The sequence below is a fragment of the Pterocles gutturalis genome, unplaced genomic scaffold (genome assembly GCF_000699245.1).
Source record: "Pterocles gutturalis isolate BGI_N339 unplaced genomic scaffold, ASM69924v1 scaffold31634, whole genome shotgun sequence".
Lineage (NCBI taxonomy): Eukaryota > Metazoa > Chordata > Aves > Pterocliformes > Pteroclidae > Pterocles > Pterocles gutturalis.
Window position 1 is genome coordinate 3,611 of NW_010134222.1, and position 23,061 is coordinate 26,671.

General features: G+C 38.8%; 1 protein-coding gene across 1 annotated transcript in view; it reads left to right on the plus strand.

Annotated features, from left to right (window-relative positions):
- Positions 1-227: 227 nt before the first annotated feature.
- Positions 228-23,061, plus strand: part of PGGT1B (protein geranylgeranyltransferase type I, beta subunit) — a gene marked incomplete at its 5' end in the record, with an annotated part of 33,110 nt that continues 10,276 nt past the window's right edge. Inside the window, 5 exons of the mRNA XM_010081518.1 lie at positions 228-315; positions 1,641-1,759; positions 10,097-10,164; positions 18,191-18,342; positions 18,968-19,100. Of these exons, the coding sequence (XP_010079820.1) occupies positions 228-315; positions 1,641-1,759; positions 10,097-10,164; positions 18,191-18,342; positions 18,968-19,100 (560 nt within the window). The remainder of the gene's footprint in view (positions 316-1,640; positions 1,760-10,096; positions 10,165-18,190; positions 18,343-18,967; positions 19,101-23,061) is intronic.

The window sequence follows — 23,061 nt, forward strand, 5'->3', positions numbered from 1 at the left end:
TTTTAGGACCTTAGAGTTGCATGGAGGGATTTTTTGAAGAGGGAATGTTTGTATTCAATGTCCAAGCAGATTATAGATTAAAACCTTTTGTTTGTAAGAGTGGTATGAAAAGCAACGCAAAAACTGAGGGTCAAAGTAAAAGATAGTATTAAATCAAGTAGCCTCGGCTTAACAAGTTACCATTCATCAACTGAGTTGTGGCCACTGTTTGTGCTATGTAATCCTAGATGACAGCAGTTTTGAAGCTGAAGTTTTTGACTTAAATTCTGGTTGTGAATGCCCATATGATGACTATAGCAGCCGGTCAGCCCACTGGTAGGAATGTCACCCTTTGAGGTTGTGCCACTTTATTGAGATCAGTATCTGCTGCATCATCTTTTGACTGCTGTGTTTTAATTAGAGTAATTTTTTTGGAGGTGTGTTTTGAGCTGACTCACATACCATTTTTTCATTGGTCTTATTGTGTGTGGCTCTGATGCAGAACCACGTGCAGACATTGGGTACCTGTAGAGGCATCTGTCTCCTCGTCTTCAGAAGTGCCTTCTGCTGATGGCCAAGGTGGCTCACCAGCTTGTGAGGTAACAGCAAGTTATAACTCAGTCTCCTAAGGACAGCTGGCATCAATGTTTGGTTTTCCTTAGCAGGCTAAACTGGTTTCTGCCTGTGTAGCAGCTGTTTCACAATCCATCATTTTATCTAGTGAAAGAGAGCAAGAATTTCTACAAGAAGCACAGGCAGATGCAAGTGTGGGTGGCAAGATATACATCCAGCTAATTTTAATCTGAGTGAGAACTTCCAAGGTACCATTAGGTGAACATTTTCTCTCACAGCAAGCTATCTCAAGTTCCTAACCCAGTGATGTTGCTTTGGTGCTCTGTCGGAGCAAATAATGCAGCTGTCTGAGAGGCCATGCTGTAAGCTAGATGCCTGCAACGGTTTGAGGTAAAAAAAAAGCTGTTGGTTAACAGGTATGGTAGCACATGTTTATGTAAGGAGAGAAGCTGTGGACAAGAAAAATATTAATCATGCTAGCTACTGCACTCCTATACTGGATACTTGGATTTGATGTGCTTAGTTTTAGACATTTAAGTAAGTTAGTCATCCAGACTCCTTTATCCCAAAGGACAAGAAATAAGTACCTCTAGATGGTAATTCATCCTGTGGGCCTATTTATGCATTGATTGGTTGCGAAGGAAGCCTTGCCGTTTGACACCTAAGCGTCTGAAATTGGGTTTGGGACACAATGAGAGGCAGCTTACTGCTGTTCAGGGTTACCTTGCACTTACAGCATATTTAGGGCATTGTTCATGTAAGAACTCATTACAGAGAACTAGTGCTCTGTATGTTAATAACCTAGTTTACTTTGTAGCCTTTTTTTTCAGGTAAGCAGGCCCTTAGGTTAATAATCTGAACTGGCGTATCACTACTGTATAAAAGGAGGGGTGGCTTATATGAAAAGCTTTGTTTAGAGAAATGTAATTTTGACCGGTAGATAAATCACATGCTTTCTGAGCTAGGCTCCGCGTGTTGCACCACTGTCAAAGGCTGACAGTTCACAGATATTTCTGTTTCTTCAACCGTTTGTTAATTTCCCCATGACGTTTATGGTGGCAAGTGTAAGTCTTATCTTTTTCTTTTAGGTTGACAATTGCATTTTTCGCACTCTCTGGTCTGGATATGTTGGATTCCTTAGATGTGGTGAACAAAGATGATATAATAGAATGGATTTATTCCCTGCAGGTCCTTCCCACAGAAGACAGTGAGTGAGTTTTTAGTTTTTTTTATTGATATTAACATCTTTACTTTTGCTTTTCACCTGGGGAATACTGGATGGCTATTGGTTTTTATAAAATACAAGGCTGACCTTCCTGAAGTGCTGTCCTCATAATTTCAGGTAGTGATGTCAAGCAAATCCTAGAAATAGATCCCTCTAAAGTAATAAAGCTAGAAGAAGCAGTTAGTTTATCTTTTTTTTATATATGCAAGGTGAAGCTGTTAAATTAATTTTACAATAAGGTAGTATAGAATACTAATGAAGCTGCACCTTGAAGCATCTCAGAGGAATGTTTCTCCTGGTTCTAAAATAAATGTATATGCTATATAAAAATTAAAAGTCTAATAGTGATTATAGTGACTTCCACTAATTGTAGCTATGCCAGGAGCTCTGAGCACAGGTGTGGTTATTTGGAACAGCTTTTGGAAAATGGAAGGTGTAAGGTTAAGAAGCAAAATGGATAAACACAATTATGCTTTACAATGAAAAAATCTTTTCCTTAGATCTGTGAAGGTTAAATTTACTTTAGGTTTTCAGAAGGAGTAATGCTGTTGCTGCATCCCAGCTGTCCTCAGATCGGAAGGTGCATAGCAGATCCAAGCCCCAAGCTGGGGAGGGAGCACACAGGAAGTTTCTCTTTCCCAGTGACTTGACAGAAGTCAGGGAGGTGCTGTTGATGTGGACTAGTTGGTATTGGCAATTTTTTCTGTGGCAGCGCAAGTGAATTGCTGATAGAAGTAGAGGGGGTGGAAGGGAGAGAGATGGGGGCAAGGCACTGCTGCTGTATGACAGGAGGTGCTCGCAGTGTCAAGTGTTGGTGTGGGGATAGCTCCAGGCTGGTCTTGGGGCGAGAGGTAATTCCAGGTGCCTGTCTGTAAAATCTTGAACGTGTACTTTGTAGTTGGATAGTTGTAGAAAGAAAACTCTGCATTTCCTTACAGTATCTGGTCTGATTATATGATGCAAATTAGGTCTCTTCCCTATAAGCAGTTTCACGAAATAAGCATATGAAAGTTAAGATTGCTGATGCTTGATTTTTACAGTAATTAAAAAGACCCCTTTTCATATTCTGGTGACTTGCAACCTATCAGGTCCACATCAGGCATTAGCTGTAATAGATTTGTTTTTTCTTGTGTTGTATTCCAGGACTGATTATAGGAAACTAGGGGTCTGGATCACATAATTACTCCCACAATATTATTAATCATGAGAAGGTTCTTGTCCCTTAGAGTTAAAAAAAAAATTCCAGGATGTACGTGCTTTGTTTTCAGAAGTTGCTCACTTTCTGATCTTTACCCCAGTCTTCAGGAGTGTATTCTGAAAGAACAGTGGAATTTGCAAGAAGAGAGATCAAAATAAGTGTTTTTTGTCTGTCTTTGGTAGTATGCAATACTTCTCAAGTAAGGTTTTGTTCTACCTAGCCAATGTTTGTAATAGTCTCATAGTCAAGAGCCTTCTAGGGGAGGGCAGTATAGATCTCAGCATGCACATGTGGAGGCTAACACTCTAGGGCACAGCTGAGATGTGCTCCTTCTTTTTCTATCATCCCATCATAAAATTAGAGGACTGTAGTTTTGCAAAGGGCACTTTTCACAGTGCGTTCCATACTTTTAATTTAAAAAATCTCTCCTTTTTACCAGGAGAAAAGCTTCCCTCCAGCCCTGTATTTTTGTGTTACATCACAAGAACTCTGTTCTTCTGTTTTGCTTTTGGCAATAACACTACTCTGCCTGGTCACTTGACCCCTAAAACTTAAGCGTTATTTTTATTCCATTTTTACTTCATCTAATGGACAACAGGTGATGCAAAATGTAAATGATACCAACAGCAGCAAGTTGGCTACTGGGTGACTAAATGTTCAGAAGGCAATATATACCCTCCTATAATGTCCTCTTGCAGTAAAATGTATAGACTTTGTGTTTTCAATCCAGGGTGTGTGCAATATTTGTTAATTGTCAGCCTCCCAACAGTAGAGCTCTGACTCCCTCTTTTGGCCTGTTTGAAGGAGTAGCTAAACTCTGGTAGGCTTTAGCAGTGAAGCTTTGGGTTTCAAAATGGTTGTGCATCTCTACTTAAGGAGAAGTTTCTACTTTATACATCAGGATCTTTCCAGGTGAGAAAAAGAATCGATACTCTGCTTTTAAAGAAACATTCTGTTGCATCTTCTTTGACGGGAGTGCTGATAGATCCTCTTTCCAGGGAGAATTGATTTTTCAAACATGTATATTGTAACACTGTTTTATTATGTAGTTTCTGAAATCATGCATACCAATAATCTGGCCTTAAGTAACTGTATTGGACTTGATTCGTTACTTTTGTCTGTGGGACTGAAAACCTATTTAAAACTTACATTTTAATTGGAATGTATTTTTACAGAATCTGGGTTCTTTATTTTTGATTGCATCACTGGTTGAATTCCTAAAATGGGCAAAAAGATAATTCCTGTAATTCTTATCAAAAAATAAGTTTCTCTGCTGTTTATGGTTGCTCCTCCAAAGGTTTCATATCCATAGCACTTCAGTTGATTTTTATGTAAGCACCTTCCTAAAATGGCAAATTCCAGTTAATTTGAGAACTGCTGCTACTTTACAGTCATTTTTCCTGTGGATGGGGACAGAGCAGTTGATGCTCTACAGACTTAATATCTATTTATTTTTATCAATAGCTGTTACAGTGTCTGTAGGTGGCTGGGATAGAATTAATTTTTTCCATAGTAGCCCACATGCTGCTGAGGTTTTGAGTTTATGACTAAAACAGTGTTGATAACACACCAGTGTTGTAGTTACTGCTGAGCAGTGCCTGCACAGCATCAAGGCTGTCTTCTTTCCCTTCTGCACCCCTTCTTCCCCAGCTGCGGGACAAAGCCAGGACAGCTGCCCGTGACTGACCTGAGGAATGCTCCATACTGTCTGACAGCATGTTCAGCAGTAAAAGCTCAAGGAAAATAGGAGAAAAGGAGTGATGTTTGTGGTTGTGGCATTTGTCTTCCTGAGTAACCCTTACCTGTGCTGAGGCCCTGCTTTCTGGGAAGTGGCTAAACACCTGCCTGGCTGATGGGAAGTCGTGAATGAATTCCTCCTTTGCTTTGCTTCTGTGTGCAGCTTTTGCTTTGCCTGTCAAACTGTCTCTGTCTGCGATTCTTCTCTCCTTCTCTCTGTTTTCTTGCCCTCCCACTGGAGGGGGAAGTGAGTGGGTGGCTGTGTGGGTGCTTCGCTGCTGGGCAGGGTCAATCCACCACAGCAGGGCGTTACAGAACCTGGTAGAAAATTCTGAATTCTGTAGTTTAGAATACTTCTTAGATAGAGTCTCAGAATGTGTGTATTGTGAGAGTTTTAGGTGACATGTTTGTATTTACTGGTATGTGATATGTCTGTTGACTAATGAAACCTTCGATTCAGAGGTTTGTAGCCCTTGAAAATTTTATGTGAAACTAAAGCTCATGAATGCAAAGTGGTGAGATCTTGATCTCTCTGAGTAAGAAAGCAAATACATCCCCTGTGAGCCTAACTCAAATGCACTAAGGGAAGCTAAAGATTAAGGTCTGTCAGGATAGACTGTTTTCTTCTGTGGGTTTATTGTAACTGTGATTCAAACAAATAATGTGCTTTTGCTACCATAATTTCAGCTCAAGTGCTTTAGAGACTGACTCAATACCAATGCAAATTAGGAGGGAGTGGCATGCCATACATACAAACTGACCTTCACACAGAAACTTGTCATTCTTAGCTGAGTGCTTGGTTTCACTGCTGTCTTCTGCTTATTTGAAGGGCTCCTGCCTTCTGAAACTCTTGAAAAATAGTTTGGCTTTATATTACATAGATTATGACCATTGTTACTTTTTCTTCACTTTTAGTAAATGCTCTATTTAGGTGCATGGCTAATACCTATGTTTGTTTTGTTTGTGTGTTCACTGCAGAAGACCATGCTGGTTTCCTTTCAGGAAGAAGCTGAAATCTTTGAAAAAAAACATTTTTTTTTTTTTTTTTCGTTTTGAGGGGGGTGGTGGTCTTTTACAAGCCTTATCAGAAATTATATGTATTTAGACTAAGGTATACTTTTAAGAGTGTTAGTGAAATTGAAAAGAGTTGACAGAAGACCCTATTTCAAGTGCTTTTCTTAAGATTCTTCTCATGTCAGAGCAGTACTGTTTTTCCTCTCATAAACCACCTCCTAGGCAGAATTTCAAATTTATTCTATCTTAAAGTGCAACTCTTAGCAATGCAAGAAAGATGTATCCTAGTTTCTTGCAGGTCATGCTTAAAAACAGTTCAGCACTTTTGAAAAACTGTGGAATCCAGAGCTCTGTACTCAAGCAGTCTAATTACAGACAGACAGTAGAGGCACACTCCTTGACTTTATTCATTCACCATCCTCCCCCATAACAACACTGGCACTTGCTTGACCCTGCTTGAGAGCTGGTTTAGCTGGTGGAAGTGGAAGAAAAGCATACATTTATTTATCTAGCAGAAGGTTAGCTTTGTGTTGTGTTGGTGAGATGTGTTGGTTGGGAGTGCTAGTGCCAGCTCAGTAAGGGAGAGGGAACAAGATTGTCCTTTTTGACAGCTGGATGCTTCAGTGGCTTTGCTCTACTAAGAAGAGGCACCAAAAGGAAAACTGAGATATTCCTGAACCCCCAGGATGCATGCATAGCAGACTAAAAACCATTACACTACATCAGGGACCTAAAAATTTATTCTGCCAAAGTCTAAATTCAGTTTTGTAATAACGCTGATTTCTTCTTTACTTGTTTATTTGTACTGAAGAAAAATGGATAAAATTTTGACTGTTTTTGAGATCATTGTTACGTTTGAGCTTTCTGATCATGAATTTCTTGAACAGAAATACAAATTTTCCTCCAACATAACCTTCTTTAATAGTTGTATTTGAAGTATTTATCTGGATGGATAATTGACTTCTGTTTTAGAGAATGCAGCTTTGCATTTTATGACATATTCTGGTGCTTTGAGTTGTAAGAATAATTTTTTAGCTCTAGTTCAGTAAGAATTGCTTGTGCTTACTTTTATCTGGGTGTGCTCACTGTGTCAGCCCATGTTAAAGTTGTGATTATTTTTTTATATATTAAGATTTTAGTGGTGTGTGTATGGTTGCTTCTGTACTTGGCTAAATGAGAAAAGCCTTGGAACCATAGGAATGCATAAGTAACCTGAATGGGAAGAAGTAGTGTTGGAAGTTACCAATCTTCCCATGCAGAACAAATCATAAAAGATTGATAACAAAAATGTCCCATCTTTAACAAAAGAGCTCCCAGGATAAGGCATCTGTGATCATCAGTTGAAGCTCTGTTACATGTCTTAAGTACTTTCTGGCCTACAGACACATAAGTGACTTCCTTTTTTTTATGGGAAAGTCTCAGCTCTTGATTTAAGCATGGAGTCTTTTGGTTTGGGAAAAGGGTCAATTTTCTGCCGTTGTGTTGTCAGATGTGAAAAGTTTTTCCAGGTGTGTTTTGTTGAGCTTGCAATACTCATGCAGCGATTGATGAAACATTTGTTAGTTTTTGCTTTGTCGTAAGCTCTTTCAGAATGTGGTTAGATATGCTTAACTCTGAAGGTGAACACTAGGTGGTAGCATATTATAACTGAAGTTACACTTGGTGCTTCAGCGAACTGTGCTGGAGCTGAGCTGATCACTCCAGCGACTTTTTGCAAGAGACATAAACTATGATTGTATCCTTTTAATTAGGTTATGTTTAAATTCTTTTGCTGTTTCTGATTCTGACAGGCTGTTTATGGTTCAGGAAGGTTAGGGAAGAGTCTGATTAGCACTACAAAGTTATTACACAAGAAGTACAAGTACTTTGCAATAAAATAGTAGAGCTAACTTCAGATAAGGTGATGTGCATAAGCTGAAGACAGTGGTTTTTCCCTCATTCCCCTTTGGTTCTCATTTGCTTTTGAACTTTTATGTTCACAAAAAGCTAAAAAAAAAGTTTGAGACATGATGTCAATGTGCCAAAGTCATCTGGTTAGAAATGAGCTGTTCTCACTTCCTGTTTTAACACTTCCTTTATCAGCTCAGCATTCTGGTTTTTAATTAAAGAATTGTAACTGAAATTCAGCAATTCACTTGTAATGCTGGAGGTATAGGAAGCATCTTTTGCATGCACATTAATGACAAAGTTGGTTTTGCTTGGAGGTGGGGATAAAGTACCCTTTAAAGATTATGCAGTAGTAAGGGCATTGAAGAGCCGTGTTGTTCTTCTGTTTTGCCTAGGAGCCAGTGTGTAGAATCAAGGACTGGCGATCAAAATGTCGCTGACATAGCGCATCAGAATAGATTTTTAATCAATGGTAGCAATACAGTTAAAAATCCAGCATTTTAAAATTACCAGTGCTGATTTTTACTTGGTAGCAGTTCAAGAGTGCAAGAAATTTTTTTAAATATGACCAAAAAATTGAACAGCTAAAGGGAATGACAGATCTTGATTTCATTCCTGTACTGTATTTTTAATCTCTCTTTTTCTTAGTAGTTGTCAGGTCCGACGCCAAGGTGACCCATGAATAGCACACTGCATTTGAGTTTCACATTCCCATTTCTACCTTGATAATGAATTATAAACTATAGTCTAAAAGGCCAGTGATGGGGATCGGTCTTTCTGGGATGAATCCTTACATATACCCACTGACAACTGAGTTCTCTTTGACTGCAGAGCTGTCCTAACTGTAGCACATTTTCATTTGCAGCAGGGCAGAATAGCTGTGTGCCGGTAGGCTAGCAACTTTTCTAGATGAAGGGTTTCCACATTAATGCTGTTTCAAAGTGAATTTTGTAGTTTGCTTGAGCACTTAAGACACAGATTCATTTTTACTGTAAATGAGCCAAGTGAATAGTGATTTTTGCACAATGTCACTTAGGAAATCTGATATTTAAGAAGTAGGAATTCTAGTTCTCTTCTTACTGATTCATTCATGTTGTGTCATTTTCACAAATTGTGATGCTTTTTGGGCAGTGTCTTCAGGCCTTAAGATAAGTCCTTAAAACGAATATTTACTGTGCTTTCCAGAACCTGTTGCAACATGAAATGCAAGTCTTTGACTCCAGCATCTAACACCGAAACGTCCTCTACTGAGATTTAGATTATAATGAAATATAAGTTATGCAGGTTTTTTTGTCTACAAGTAGAGATATTATTTTTGTTTTCTCTTTGTGGATATGCCTATAGCATACCAGTTCTTAGTGCAGGCTGAAATGACCTTTGTTACACCTGTAGAATCATTTGAAAGTACTTTTGATTGAAAGGTGGACTAAGTGGAGAATTGCGGGTCAGGGTTTTTTTTCTGTTAAATAATAGTTCACTCCATATAAATTAATTCCAGAGACTTGTCTGGTAGATTAACTTCCATATTTTAGCCACTTTGAAGTACTTAGACTGATAAAAGGTTCTAGTTTAAATATTGTGTACAAGCAGAATGTATTTAAAATTAGAAGCGCATGTGCTGATAAATGACACCAGAACTGGTGTACCACATTGCACTGTGATTTCTTTGCGGACTTTCAGCTTTATAACTATGCTTGTTTGGTTAGTCTGGTGCAGTTTTCCCTAATCTTCATGAGGATTTTTAGATTAAAGGCTGAAGAGCTGAAAAAAATAAAACCAAAGGGAGAGAATTACTTAGCTCTAGACAGTGTGTGGTCCACACTTCTGTGTACTGCATGCTCAGGTATTGTGACACATTTAAAAGAAGTTATACTGAATCACTAACAGAAACGTTTGATAGCTACAAGTTCTTGTACCTGCGTTTTGCGTGAGAGAAGAATGGCTCCAATGTAAGATTTGTCTTTCACATGATTTTAACTGTTTCACTGTGACAGTATTGAGTTAGGTTGGTGTTAGTTTAGAACTAGTTCATGCTTGCGCATGTTGCAATGTATCTTCAAACAATTGTGCTTGGGAGCAGATAGTATTACCAAGCAGGGATCCAGAGAGAAAAAAAAATCTGTAAACTCTGGGCACTCTTTTCTAGGGAAGAAATCTCTAATTTTTTATTTTCTTTTTGGTGGGCATGGAAGACAATTCTGTGCTGATATGAACACTGTATTTCCACTAAATAAAAAAACTCTGTTGGTTTGTCATTACAGCAGGATCAAGTTTGCTTGTGGTTTTCTTTGGTTTGTTTTTTTAGTTAACCAGAGTGATAACAAACTGAGGTTAGGAACATACTGAAAGACACATGAAAATTCTAGTAACACTGTAAATAGCGTTGAACTAACAGGTCTTGATTTTGACTAGAGAATTATGGTTTATAATGAGTGTTTCAGCAAAGCAAGTTACTCGAGTCTTTATTTTTTTACCTTTTCCAGGATCAAACTTGAATCGCTGTGGATTCAGAGGCTCTTCATATTTAGGGATGCCATTCAATCCCTCCAAGGTCAGTTAAGTGTGTGTGTGTGTATGTGAAATATTTTCAGTTAAGCAATAAATGATCTTGTGTCTTTTTTATAATATTAACTGCATAATTGCAGAATCTCTGAAAGGCAGGGATTTTTGCAGTTAATACACTGAAATGTTTGCAGAGCTTTTAAGAAACATGCATAAGAAATGCACCAGGATGGTACCGCTTGAGTTTCCAGGGCAGTGAAGAAATGGACACACAAATTGTGGCTTGTCGCAGTGCGTTCTCCACCTTCTCTGATCTGTTACTGAAGTAGGGGAACTTCTCTAACTCAAGAACTATTGTCTGGTAGAGAAGGGCAGAATAGCTCTGTATTAAGTGGTGGAGCACTTGCTGTTCTTCGGTATGCCTCTTCCTGAGATGAAACATGCATATTTGCTTGCACTTGGTATCCACTCAAAAATGGGCAAGGCTCTGCTCATCTCAGTTTGCTGTGACCATAAGAGAGGACACTTTGAAGCCCAGGGAGCTGAGTTTCGAGAGAGTTAAATCTGCGTATGAGAAGGAAGTGCCCTTAATACCAGAGAGGAAGGAGGTTATCAGAGAGAGGCTGCTGCAGATGATACAAAAGGTCTGACACAGTTGGAACGGGGAAGTAGAGGCCAGTGTACAGGAAGTACTGTGAAAGAGGTACAGTAGTTCTATCCTGTCTTTGAAGAGTGAAGAGTCAAATCTCACTAGAGTGGATGAGAAGTCTATAAGAGCACTAAATTACCACCAAGTATTTGATTTTTGTAGTGGACAGTGTCCTGGGTTCAGCTGGGGTAGGTTTAATTTTCACAGAAGCTGGGAGGTGGGCATAGCCAAAGGAATATTCGATACCATACTGAAGTCATGACCAGGATATAAGAGGAAGCTAGCCGGGAGAGGGGTGGGGTTTTGGTTTGCAGTTTTTGTGAGGTGAGGTCTTTCCATTTTGTGTTTGTTTCCTGTTTGTAGCTATTATCTTCTCTTTTTCTTGTGTTGTATTATTAAAATCTGTCATTACCTCAACTCATGAGGTTCCAGCTTTTTTTTTATTCTTTCCCCACCTTCCCAGGAAGGGGAAGTGGGGGAAAGGAGCAACTACATGGCACTCGGTTGCTGCTCGGTCCTTAGCCGTGACACAGATAGCAAGATTTTAAATACAAATGAATGAATGAATCTTGGGATCTGATATTGAAAGTAAGGATGGACACCTGATACATTAATGACTAGCTGAGTGTAAAAATGCTTAAACTAACTTGAATATGAAGGTAGTTCAGCAGCCTGTTTTCACCTTATTTTTACTTACTCTTAGGAGCATAATTTTATGCTTCTGAATAACTTGTGGGAACGTTAATCTACGTTGGAGTAATAATTGCATATACCTCTTTGCATAGCAAGTTGGCCAGGTACTCATAGCAGTAATCAGAGGTTGGGCTTTCTAAAAAGTGAAAAATAATTGTGAAGAGGGTTTTTTACATCTCTACGCTGGGTGCTACAGGAGCATGTGACAGGCAAAGTAATTTGTTTCTTGGTTTGCTTTGGTATTTATCCTGTTTTACATTACAGACAGTGTCTGCTGTGAGCTCACACTGTAGTAGGAAGATGAATTAATCATCTGTTTTAACTGGAATTAACCTCAGTGGCAATCCAACCACCCACAAAGCTTGAAGGAAAAAAGTTCTGCTTAAAACCTAGAAGACTTTGGGATCTGTGGTGGTGATGCAGTGGGATACTTTGTTAAAAATAAAGTTTAAAGACAAAATATTAGACAATTTCAGTATAGTTGTATAAGAAAAAGACCGATTTTACTTAGAAAGAAGATGGTTGTCTTTGATAACAGTCACCTAAAGAAGTTGAGGTTGCCTTGCTATTATTGTGACATAATAGCATTATAAAATTAATAAAGACGTAATTTTACCAAACTGAGATAATAAAAATGTATCAGTCATGTTTCCTCAAAGGTTTGGGTCAATGCAAGGTGGTGTAGTATATTAAATCACTGTGTGCTTTTGGGAACCTTTTTAAAATCCTCCCCAGTGTATAGAGCTTAAAGAGTGAGTTCTGGATATAGTTCTGAGATCTTGTAAAGGCCCCTGAAAACCAGTGTCCATAAGATTACCAAAGCGTCATTATCCCTGCCCAGTGCTGTCTGCTGTTTTAACTTAACTGTCAATTTCCAATAGTACATGCTTCATACTTAAATATTTTCTTTTCAGAACATGTGTTGCCACCCATTGGTGTCTCGTAATGTGTTAGCCAACCTGCAGAAGGGACAAAGGGGTGGAGTCATGTAAAATGTGGAAATTAGCTACAAGGTCATTATCTCTAGAAAACTGTTTGCAGATGGATATGCTTTTTATACAAGCATTGCAATACTTTTTTTTCATTGCATCTGCATTAGAGGGATCAGATCTCCTTGATTTATCGGTGTGCAAAGGTTTAAAGTATTTCCAGCACTGTTGCCCTAAAATGTTCTGAAATAACTCAGAAAAAGAAAGACTTTGAAATCTACTGCAATGACTTTGAATTATGTTTAAGGTCTTGTCATCTTTCTTTATTCATAATTTAAAAATGTTCTATTAAATCTATGTCTTAAAAAATAATTTTTTAAAAAGCCTGTGAGGTTTTTGGATTTACATTGACAGTTACTATTTATTACATTCCACTACAGGGATTTCATTCTTGAACTCTGAGAAAGTGCCGTACTGGAGGTTGCCAAATCCCTTCTGTTGCTAGGGACCCTTCAAAATAATAGAAAAAAGCAGGGGATATATTAGAATTTCCAACTTTACTAAATGTTATCAGGATAGATCATTTGGTTTTGGCTTTTTCAGCTGTTTCCCTTTCAGTGTTTGATGGTAGTGTCTATGCAGCTTTTTGGGACTTGAGCAAAAGTGAAGCAAAACTGTATCCGTTTAACCAACTCACCACACACTGCCTTAGGATGCCTTAACAGTCTTAACTGTAAGTGAAGGCTAAGAGTGCTAATTCTGTCACTGCATTTAAACATGAATAATTTAAAATTAGGTAACAATTATTTTCTGAAATGGCTCCAGGTTCTGCAGTCTCTCTGGTTTGGTGTTACTGGAGTTTGAACTAGGCTTTTAATTAAGGGTGAGGAATCTCACTAGTTTGAGATGAGTCTGGGTGTTTTCAATCTCTTAAAAGTGTTATGAATCAGTTTCAGGAGCTAGGTTGAAAGACAGTGACTGGAGATTTACGTAAGATTGTGATAAATAACATATGCTTTCACTCAGGGAAAAAAAAGATCTGTTTTGTGTTCCTGACACAACATTGTGTTTTCTGAAGGCTGAAACAATGCATGTTTGTAACACTGATGCAAGGTGTGAGAAGACAGTTTTTTGAAAGTGGGATTCTGCCTGCATAGAAGTATGTTTAGTAGCATTATTTATTAGTGTTTGGAGAGATCTTGCCCATGTTTTTCAGCAAAGGGAGTTTCTTGGCCCTCTCTGCAGTGGTCAGAGGGAGTTGTTGGTGTCCATGAGTTATGTTTAAATAGCTGTTCTGGGTAGTGTGGTAAGGAACCTTATGTCAGCGAACCAGATTTAAATGTTTGAAAGCTTCTCCTCACCTTGCATCTTTAAGTGTTAATTCTTTTAAGGAAGGCTCAGATTATGGAGACCATGATAGTAACTCCCATCGAGCAGGACTGTTTTACTCTGTTGCTGAGATCCAAGTTAATCTGCTTACTGTGTGACCTACAAACTGTAATTACCACAAAAAGTGAAGTGTAGTGAGAACAGGACCTGGCCATATCCCCATTGTTGTCTTCTCAGAGTATGTCTGCACCAGTGTATTAGTTCAGATCAGTAGAGAGTGCTTTATAAGAGCAGCTCAATGTGCTTGCTCCAAAAAAGCAACACATGCAAACTGAGTTCCTTTTAAATGAAACTGAACCAGAAGATGCATTCCAAATGGACTTCTTCACAAGTGGGTTATTGTCCATGGAGCCAGACTACAGGAGCCACCAACTGTGGAATGCACATAGTGTGGGCACCGGTACTGCTGCACTGGCTATTCTGCCCTCCAGACCCACGCCTCTTGTGTTACTACTTGCATGTAAATGTAATCTTACTGGATTAAGTATATTTCTTCTGGTTGTTTAGTCTGTGTTTAAGAATCCATCCACAGTTTAACAGCCGCCTCGTTCCTAATTTTTGAGATCTAACTTCTGCCATTCTTAAGATAACTTTGTTCTGTGTATCTCTGTGTCCTTGGCCCATGAAGCTCACAGTCAGAGGTGGTGGTGGCAGTAGCTTTTTGTGCCTAGGCCGACAGTTTGCTTAGTTGCTGGCTGTTGCTTTAGTCTGCAATGTCTGTGAGGCAGAAATAGTTATATTTCACTAAAAGTAGGCTTTGTTCATAATACAGAACTTTAAAAGGAATTTCTTTTTACCTAGCCTGAAGATGCCAATTAAAAATCAGCTTCTTTGACTGTGGTGTCTTTGATAAATTTCAGACAAATTTCTACACAATATCTGAAGGATGTTGTCCTTCATAGAAGAGGCGGTCTAGCAACGCTTCCTCCTAGCCATGCAACTTCTAGAGATATTAGCAATTATGTCATGAAACTTTTGAGATGATGCTCAGTGCTTTAATGTTGTGCATTTGGAGAAGCCACTCCCGTCCTGATTTGTGATATCAAATTGTCACAGGGCCAGTTTCTACAAATTTTATGAATCCTCAATTTTATACAAAAAAATATTGTTTTCTTGGGTGGTGGTTTTTTTTTTTTTGTCTGAAATGTCCAGTTATTCTGATTATTGTCCCCTCAGCGACATCCTGTAACTTGGGCTCAGGTGTTCCGTTGCATTAGAGTGCAAAGTATATATTAGTGTGTATTGGTACAACATAAGATTTGATAAGTAGTATCACAATGAGCTTGAAATAATTACATGGACCCTAGAGGATGAAGTGATTTCTAGTACACTTGAAATTTGAACAGTTATGGATAGTGTACAGAATATATTTTTCATCTATTATTCTTCTTGTGAATAAGTATATCTGTTTTATTTGGGTTTTTTTGAACCACATTTGGTGAATGAATATCTGTTTGACTCTCAAAAGCTTTCAAAATCCTACAGTAATTACACATATGTAACATCGTGTGGGCTGCTGTGAGTATGCCTTGTAGTAATTCCTGTATGATCTCATATTTGATTCTGATCCTTCTGTGTTTAATTTAATTTTATTGAAATATAGACCATACTTGTTGGGATTCTTGGCCCTAAACTGAATGTTCTCAATACCTTGGCTGCATACCAGCACATTGGACCCTCTGTCACTTCCACTGGCTTTTTCAGTAGTTATGTGTCAAGATGTCTAGCAGTATAGCAACTTTTCATATAAAGAATTTAGTTACTTGCCACCTGATAGTCCCATGAAAAGAGAAAACTATTAGTGGTGTGACCTACAAGCAGCTTTTCCTGAATGCTGAGACCGTTTTCCTCATTCCCCACATAATGACGTTTCAAAATCATGTAACCTAACAATCTTTTCTGCATTACTTATACCTAAATATTTGTTTGATATTGAAGGACAAATGCATTAGTGTGCAAACAGTGGTGTCCAACATTTTCAGTGTATTTGTGTGAAACGAGCAGAGGCAACTTCTGCGCTTCCCCTGCTCTAGGTTATTCCAAGTGGGGGGAAATGAAGTGTTCCTCTCATTCCAGTTTAACTTCAATAATACAAGTGTTTGGAAACGTAATTTTCTTCATAGTTGCTGGTGGGAACTGCTAGGACATTTTGTAAGCAGTTGGTCCTAATATCAATGAAGCTTTCCAGATGTTTTTTATCAGCTAGTGTGTGTCGTGTATTTCGTTTGGCCAAATATGTGAGAGTCTTTAGCTGGGAGAGCTGGGACATTAAGAATCCTTTTAGGGCAAGAACTGGTTCAAGTTTGGCTTTTTAGAATAGAGACTGCTTTGCTTAAAAATAAACTGTTCAGTTACATCAGACTGGATACTCCTCTGTGTCAAGGCAAATTTGTATCACCCGATATGTCTGGATTTTTGGAACAGAATTTTACATTTGAAATGTAAATGAGTTGATGCATCAGAAGGGTTTAGCTGCTTATAATAAAATTTTCAAGGGGGAAGGTATTCTGAAAGGGAGGGTTTTGGTTCTGTTAATTTTTAAATGCCTAAAATTGGTGTGATAGGCCAAGTTGTTCCTTCTGGGATTAGAGCCTGTCATCCACTCGAGTTAGAAAAACATTTTTCATGACTGCAGTAGCTTTTTCTAGGCTGTTTGAGGGCACAGCTGTCCTCCATCTGTAGGGTCCCCCATGGGGAAGTCTGTCTGGGATTGGTGCACCTCTCCTACAGGGAAAGGCTGAGAGAGCTGGGACTGTTCAGCCTGGAGAAGAGAAGGCTCAGGGGGATCTCATCTGTGGATGTGAATACCTGCAGGGAGGGGGCAAAGAGGACAGAGCCAGCCTCTTTTCAGTGCTGCACAGTGACAGGATCGGAGGCGATGGGCACACGCTGGAATGCAGGATGTTCCCTCTGAGCATCGCAAAACATTTTTCTCACTCTGAGGGTATCAGAGCACTGATGCAGGTTGCCCAGGGGGGTGATGGAGTCTCCATCCTTGGAGATACTCAAGAGCCATCTGGACATGGTCCTGGGCACTCATCTCTAGGTAACCCTCTTGAGCAGGAGGGTTGGACCAGATGACCTCCAGAGGTCCCTGCCAGCCTCTACCACTGACAGTGAGTGGCTGGGGGATTTAGGGGCAGGAGACGAGGATGGGGACACTGCCAACTCAGTGGTCGGAGTGGAAGCTGTTGGGATTTTTGCTCTCTTCTCAACAGACAGTCCAGGACTGGAAATGAGGGAGAGGAGGTGCAGCTCTCACCACTCAGTTCCTTGTTCCCTCTCTCTGTTGCATAGCTAGAGCTGTTTCAGTGCTGTGGCAGCCACTTTCACCTTGTTTTTTGCCTCCCTTTCCCAACCATGTTTGATTCCCTAGTGTAAGAACAGTCTCTTGCTGCCTAGTGGGTACTAAGTATTTTTCCCCCACATTCTTATTAGAAGCAAAGCTTGTTGGCTTTGGAAATAAGTGTGACTTGCTGGAAGGATACCAATTATGCATAACATAATCCTATTTAATTTGGTCTGTGTATGTGTTTTTAGGATTAATTGAAAAATTAAAATGGCAGCTGACTAGGCAATAATGCTAGTAAAATGTGATTTAAAAACTTGCTTGTCTCTACTGCTCAGTATTGAAATAGCTTTTATCCTGTTTAAAGTAGTTGTCTTCCAGTTGCTTGAAATTGAACTATCCCAAGTAATCTTGTTACATGTGGTTTCTGTTTTGATTAAGGGGTACAGTCCAGGATGTGCCTGTAAAGTATCAGAAGAAAAAATAATAATTTTAGCACAGCTGTGTCAATCCCCTGCCCGTTGTTGTGGTTTGTGTCGTGTGACTAGTCAGCTTTTGACTCTTATTTTAGCTCCTCAGTTGACATTATTTGCTATGTAAATACTATGTTTAAACTCTGATAATTGTTTTAGAATAGAGATGAGAAGGTGATTTGGTGTTGTTTCAGTTGGCAGAGAGATTACTAGTAATCCCTCACCCCTCACACTGCTTTCTACTTGTAGATCATTTGATTGTAGTCTTTGTGGAAAGGACCGCCGGACGTCTGGCTGTTTAACAGTGCTTACCCAGATGCCAGGAAGCTAATGCCAAATGGTGTATCAGGATAAACTTAGGTATAGTTGAGCATATCCCATATTTTTGCTTCACTCTTGCATAAATACGACTTTTGGCAAAGCTTTTTTCCAAAGCAGCCTGCTGACCAACTGTTTACAAGGGTAGCAGAGCTATGCAGTAGCATAGTTTGATTAAAAAAGTTGAGTGGGATGCCTTCACTTTAGCCATAATGAGTGAAGGGAGAACAACTTTGTTTACGTCTTGATTTTTTTTTTTTTTTAAATGAATGCTTGAATGCAACATAAAGTCTTACAATGTTTCAGTATTTTTAATTTTTCCCCTTTTTTTCTAGGGTCCAGGTATATCTCACCCCTATGATAGTGGGCACATAGCAATGACTTACACAGGTCTGTCATGTCTGGTTATTCTTGGAGATGATTTAAGTCGAGTAAATAAAGATGCCATACTAGCAGGACTGAGGGCTCTCCAGCTGGAGGATGGAAGGTAAAAGATAATTTATATTCTACAACTCTCTGAAAGGTTAACAGAAAACCCAGATGTGGAATGAAACATAGGAAACATGATTTTAATGAAAGTATCTATATTATCTTTTCCTCCTGTTAGGAAATACTTAGGTGGGTAATCAGTCACAGAACAGAAAGTACTTTCACCATTTGTATTAGAAATGGTAGTAATAACAATTACATTTATACATACAGGGGAAACTGATCCTGAAGTTGCAGTCCGGAGAGAAAGCTGTGTGAGTTATTAAGATTTCTAGGAAGGCAAACGATTCTGCCCAAAGCAGTAAATGTTGAAATGGTAACTCACACACCAGTGTTAGGGGAAATAATGTAAGCATTAATGTTTTCAAGTAAATAAGGACCAGTGTCATTACATTCCTGGAAATAGTCACCCAGGCCCCTAAGTGTTAATAGTTCATTTTGTTTGGCTTAGTTAGAATTATATCTTCTAAGAAGAAAATCTAGCATAGCTTTGTGTTGTATTTATGTGAATACTGTGAATAGAACTAATTTTTTTTTAAAAATTGCAGAATCCTTAAACTGCTTTTTGTATGTTCTGATATAACAGGCTGTGCGGTGTATAATGACAGAAACATTTCTTGCAGTTTCTGTGCAGTGCTAGAAGGAAGTGAGAATGATATGAGGTTTGTGTACTGCGCTTCCTGCATCTGCTACATGCTTGATAACTGGTCAGGCATGGATATGAAAAAAGCGATAGACTACATTAGAAGAAGTATGGTGAGTGTTATTTCTTACTACATTTTAAAGTTACTAGCTTTATTTCTTAACTATGACTAAAAATCTCTCCATCTACAATGGTAATTTCTTTGTTTTCTGTTCCTACTTTAATGAGTTGAAAATTAAAAAGGACATTGTTTTTTGCATGTGTATTTTTGTTGTCGTATGTGTACTAGCAAGATAAATTTATTTGGTGTGTATGTTCACTGCAAATCTGATTTTTTATTTTTTTTTTAAAACTCAGTCTAAAATTGATAGCAAGTTTCTGAAAGCTGGGGCCTGGTGTTCCTTTAACTTAGAAAAACTGCATAAATAAAGCACTGCATTGACAAAATCCTCACATTTCAATGAGCTGTAGTCCTGCTTTTTAAATTATATACAGAATCAAAGGAAGAACTGATTACTGACATCAGTTCAAGCTTAATAAGTGTTTCCAGTCATGCACTTCATTATTTATTTATTAGATATTTGGAATGAAGGAAAATATTAGTATATACACATCTTTTTCTGTGTTTTGAAGTTTTTTTCATTATATTTTCATTAGTTTAATTGAGTTTCATTTTCCAAGTTTAAAATTAATGATTTTCAAAGAATCTCAGTAAGCTTGAAAACTACAGTTTCCTCAGTGTGAGTAAGCATACATACTAAACTCTTCCAGTCCACACAAATGAGAGACAAATTTATGATGAGGTACAACTTCTGTTGTAAACCCATAAGTTCTAGTACTTTCTGCCAGCAGTGAGGTTGTAAAATTTAAGTGAGAAACAAGTCTAAAAAAGACTTAATCTCCTCCTTCAGAACAAATTGGTTTTTATTTTTTAAGGAGGTGGTTAGACGCATAAGCATTTCTTACTGTACATCACAAGAAGCTTTCTAGCACACTGCCATAGACTGGTTAGGAATGTACTTTTCTTCATATGTTCTTTTTCAAAAAATTTTAAATCATCTAATTCATACATTATGCATTTATTACATTACCATGCATGCTGGAATTGAGAATATGAGCAAAACGTCATACTATTACACCTACATTGCTTTTTAATGCCTTTTAATATGTTTCTACTCTGCTTGCTCCCCCCCAGTACCCCTCAGCAGGACAGAGGAGAGAATAGGAGGAGCAAAAGCAAGAAAACTCATGGATTGAGATAAAGACAGTTAGCTAAGTTCAGAAAAGAGGAAAAAAACCAAGTGATGCAAAGGCAATCAGTCATTCATCACTTCCCACAGGCAGACTAATGCCCTGCTAGTCTCCAAGCGTCAGCCACTTTGGAAGACACCTCCCTCCTCCCCACCCCTTCCTCTTCTGCTATCCCAGTTTTATTGTTGAGCATGAGGTTACAACATATGGAATATCCCTTCGGCCAGTTGGGTTCAGCTGTTCTGGCTGCATCCCCTCCCAACTTCTTCCCCAGCTCCAGCCTACTCACTGGGGGGTGGTGAAGTGGAAAAACAGAGGAAGCCTTGATGCTGTGCTTGGTGCCAATAGTCCATCCAACAGCTGTCCCCTAGAGCCCTTGTCTCCCCGACTGCTGGCAGGTCAGCCTACAAGCCTGTGAGATTCATAGCCCCACTCCAGTTGCTGGTACTCACACCACCTGTTTTACCCACCAGCTATTTGGGTCTAAAATGTGCAAGCATTCACATGCACACACACTTTGAATAGATAGCACACATCCACAGAAGATAGTTAAAAATAGGATTTATTAAGTCTTGGACCAGCTGTGGTGATCAAGGGCAGGGCTCAGTCATACAAGCATATGGACCAGCAGCAGTCTGTTTATGCTCTACTAGCACCTTTTATCCCCTTTTCCCCTCTGTTTCTCTTGCTTGTTCCTCCCCAGTCTGCTTTGATCTTTCCCTTTCTCACCATTGGTCCTTTCTCTAGCCATTACATAATAAGTTGTGCACAGCCCTGCAATCCCCAGAAAACACCCCATAACAAGTTTTACACAATCCCAGAATTTTCTTCCCCTGCATCCCATAAGAGCCCCTGAACCCCTGTAGCTAGTAGCCCACTTTAGTTAGCATGGGTTACCAGGGTGAGGAGATCCTTGCTGGCTCCTTTCGGCCAGGGACAGCGATTTATCTGTTCTCTTTTGACAGTCTTGAGGGAGCAGTCAGGGTGCTCGCTTTTCACTAGTAAGGTCAGGAGGGTTCTTCCTTCCCTGATCCTTTCTGGACCTTTGTGATTTACTGAGATTAGCCTTTAATCAGATAGCTTAGCAGAGATATACAATAGGAGAATCAAATATTGAGAAAGAATGGAGAACAAAACCAAAGAGCAAGATCCTTATCATGTTGCTCTATAAATCACATCAACTGTTAGTTAGCATTTAGTACAGTTGACTGCAGTTTTGATCATCCAAAAGGATATGGTGGAACTAGGAAGAGTACAAAGAAAGTTGAGTTGAATTGTCAGAGGTATGAACCAGCTTGTATAAAAGGAGCATTTAATATACTAGGACTCTTCATTGTGGAAGTGAGATGATTAAGTGGAGTGTGACAGAGGTATGTAAAAAGTAGCACTGAAATGGTGAAGTGATCAGGGAACAATTATTTCTTTCTAGGACAAGAACTAGAGAGTATCATGTGAGGCCATTGGTAGACCAGGCAAGTGGAGATATTCTGAAAGTTTGGAGCTTTGAAATAGCACTGGAGGTCTACTTTATACGGTGATCTTGAACCAAATGTGTAGGTTGCTTCTAGAGCCTTATCATTAATCCTCGTACCTCCAAATTCCAATTATGTTCCTACTGGGTAAATTGACACCACTGTAAAAAAAAAAAAATTATTGAAGCTTGAACAGAACAAGACCTCTTGGAAGGGCCCTTAGTAATACTGCAGTTGACCAGTGAAGTAAAACCGGAGTCTGGCCACAGAAGGCACTATGGCCTATCACAAAGACTAGGTCTTTTCCCAGCTAGCTGAGAGAGTAGCTCAAAAAGATCCTGTAAGCAGTGTTCCGTAGGCAGCAGTCTCCTTAGGATGTGCTAATGTGTAACAAGAAATACTCTCTTTCTGTCCAGGTTCACTGTGAGTTGGTAGATTGAGTATACACTATAGGCAGTAGGACATCTTTTTTTAAAGTGTTGGTTTAATGTGGATGCTTTACAGAGTTGGTATGCACGTGTACTCTAGTTTTGTCTGGGCTTTCTGGGTGTGCACTGCTTGTCAGACCACTATTTCAGTGCACTAACTTGGCTGCAAGGTGTCTGGTGCTTCTAGACAAATATACAAAATTTTTGCATCCTGCTTGGTCATCTCGTAGAGTTGAAGATGTGTTTGAAGACGTCTCAAATGCTCAGATAAGTAGTCCTGTGTGAAAATAATTTCACAGTGGTGGTTGTTCCTTCCTCTCATTCATCTCTTTCCATGGCTTCTTGAGATGTAGTCCAATTCAATTACCTATCATATGAACCAAGTATTTCTTAAAGTCTATTTCTTAAACAAATGCAATGAATGTGAAATGTGATATCCAAGAACATGAGCTTGATTTCTGCTGTTAAGATTCTGCAGATAGTGCTAAAAATTAACCTATATGTGTTACAATTTAAAGGAAATTCTGTTTGAGTTTATTTCATTTGTTACTCCTTGGGTTAACTATTAATAATAATGTTACAGACTTCCTTGCAAATGCTTATTTGTGTTCTGCTACAATGTTTCCTCATTGTAGTGCATCCATTAATTATAAAATAAAACAGATTGTGTTGCTCAGTAGTAAACTGCTGTGACAGAAAAGTGTGGTTTTGTTTTACTATCATATCTCATCATTTGCACATAACTGAAGCAAGTGATAGTTAAGCTTTTTTTCAGTTATTCAGATTGACATACATGTGAAGTGCAACTAACTTGGATGGAGAGTAACATGACTGGTTAAAAACGGTAATCTTTAATAAACTCCTGGATTGTTTTAGCTTATTCTTTGGAATTTATTCTCTTTAGTGATGCAGTATCAGAACTG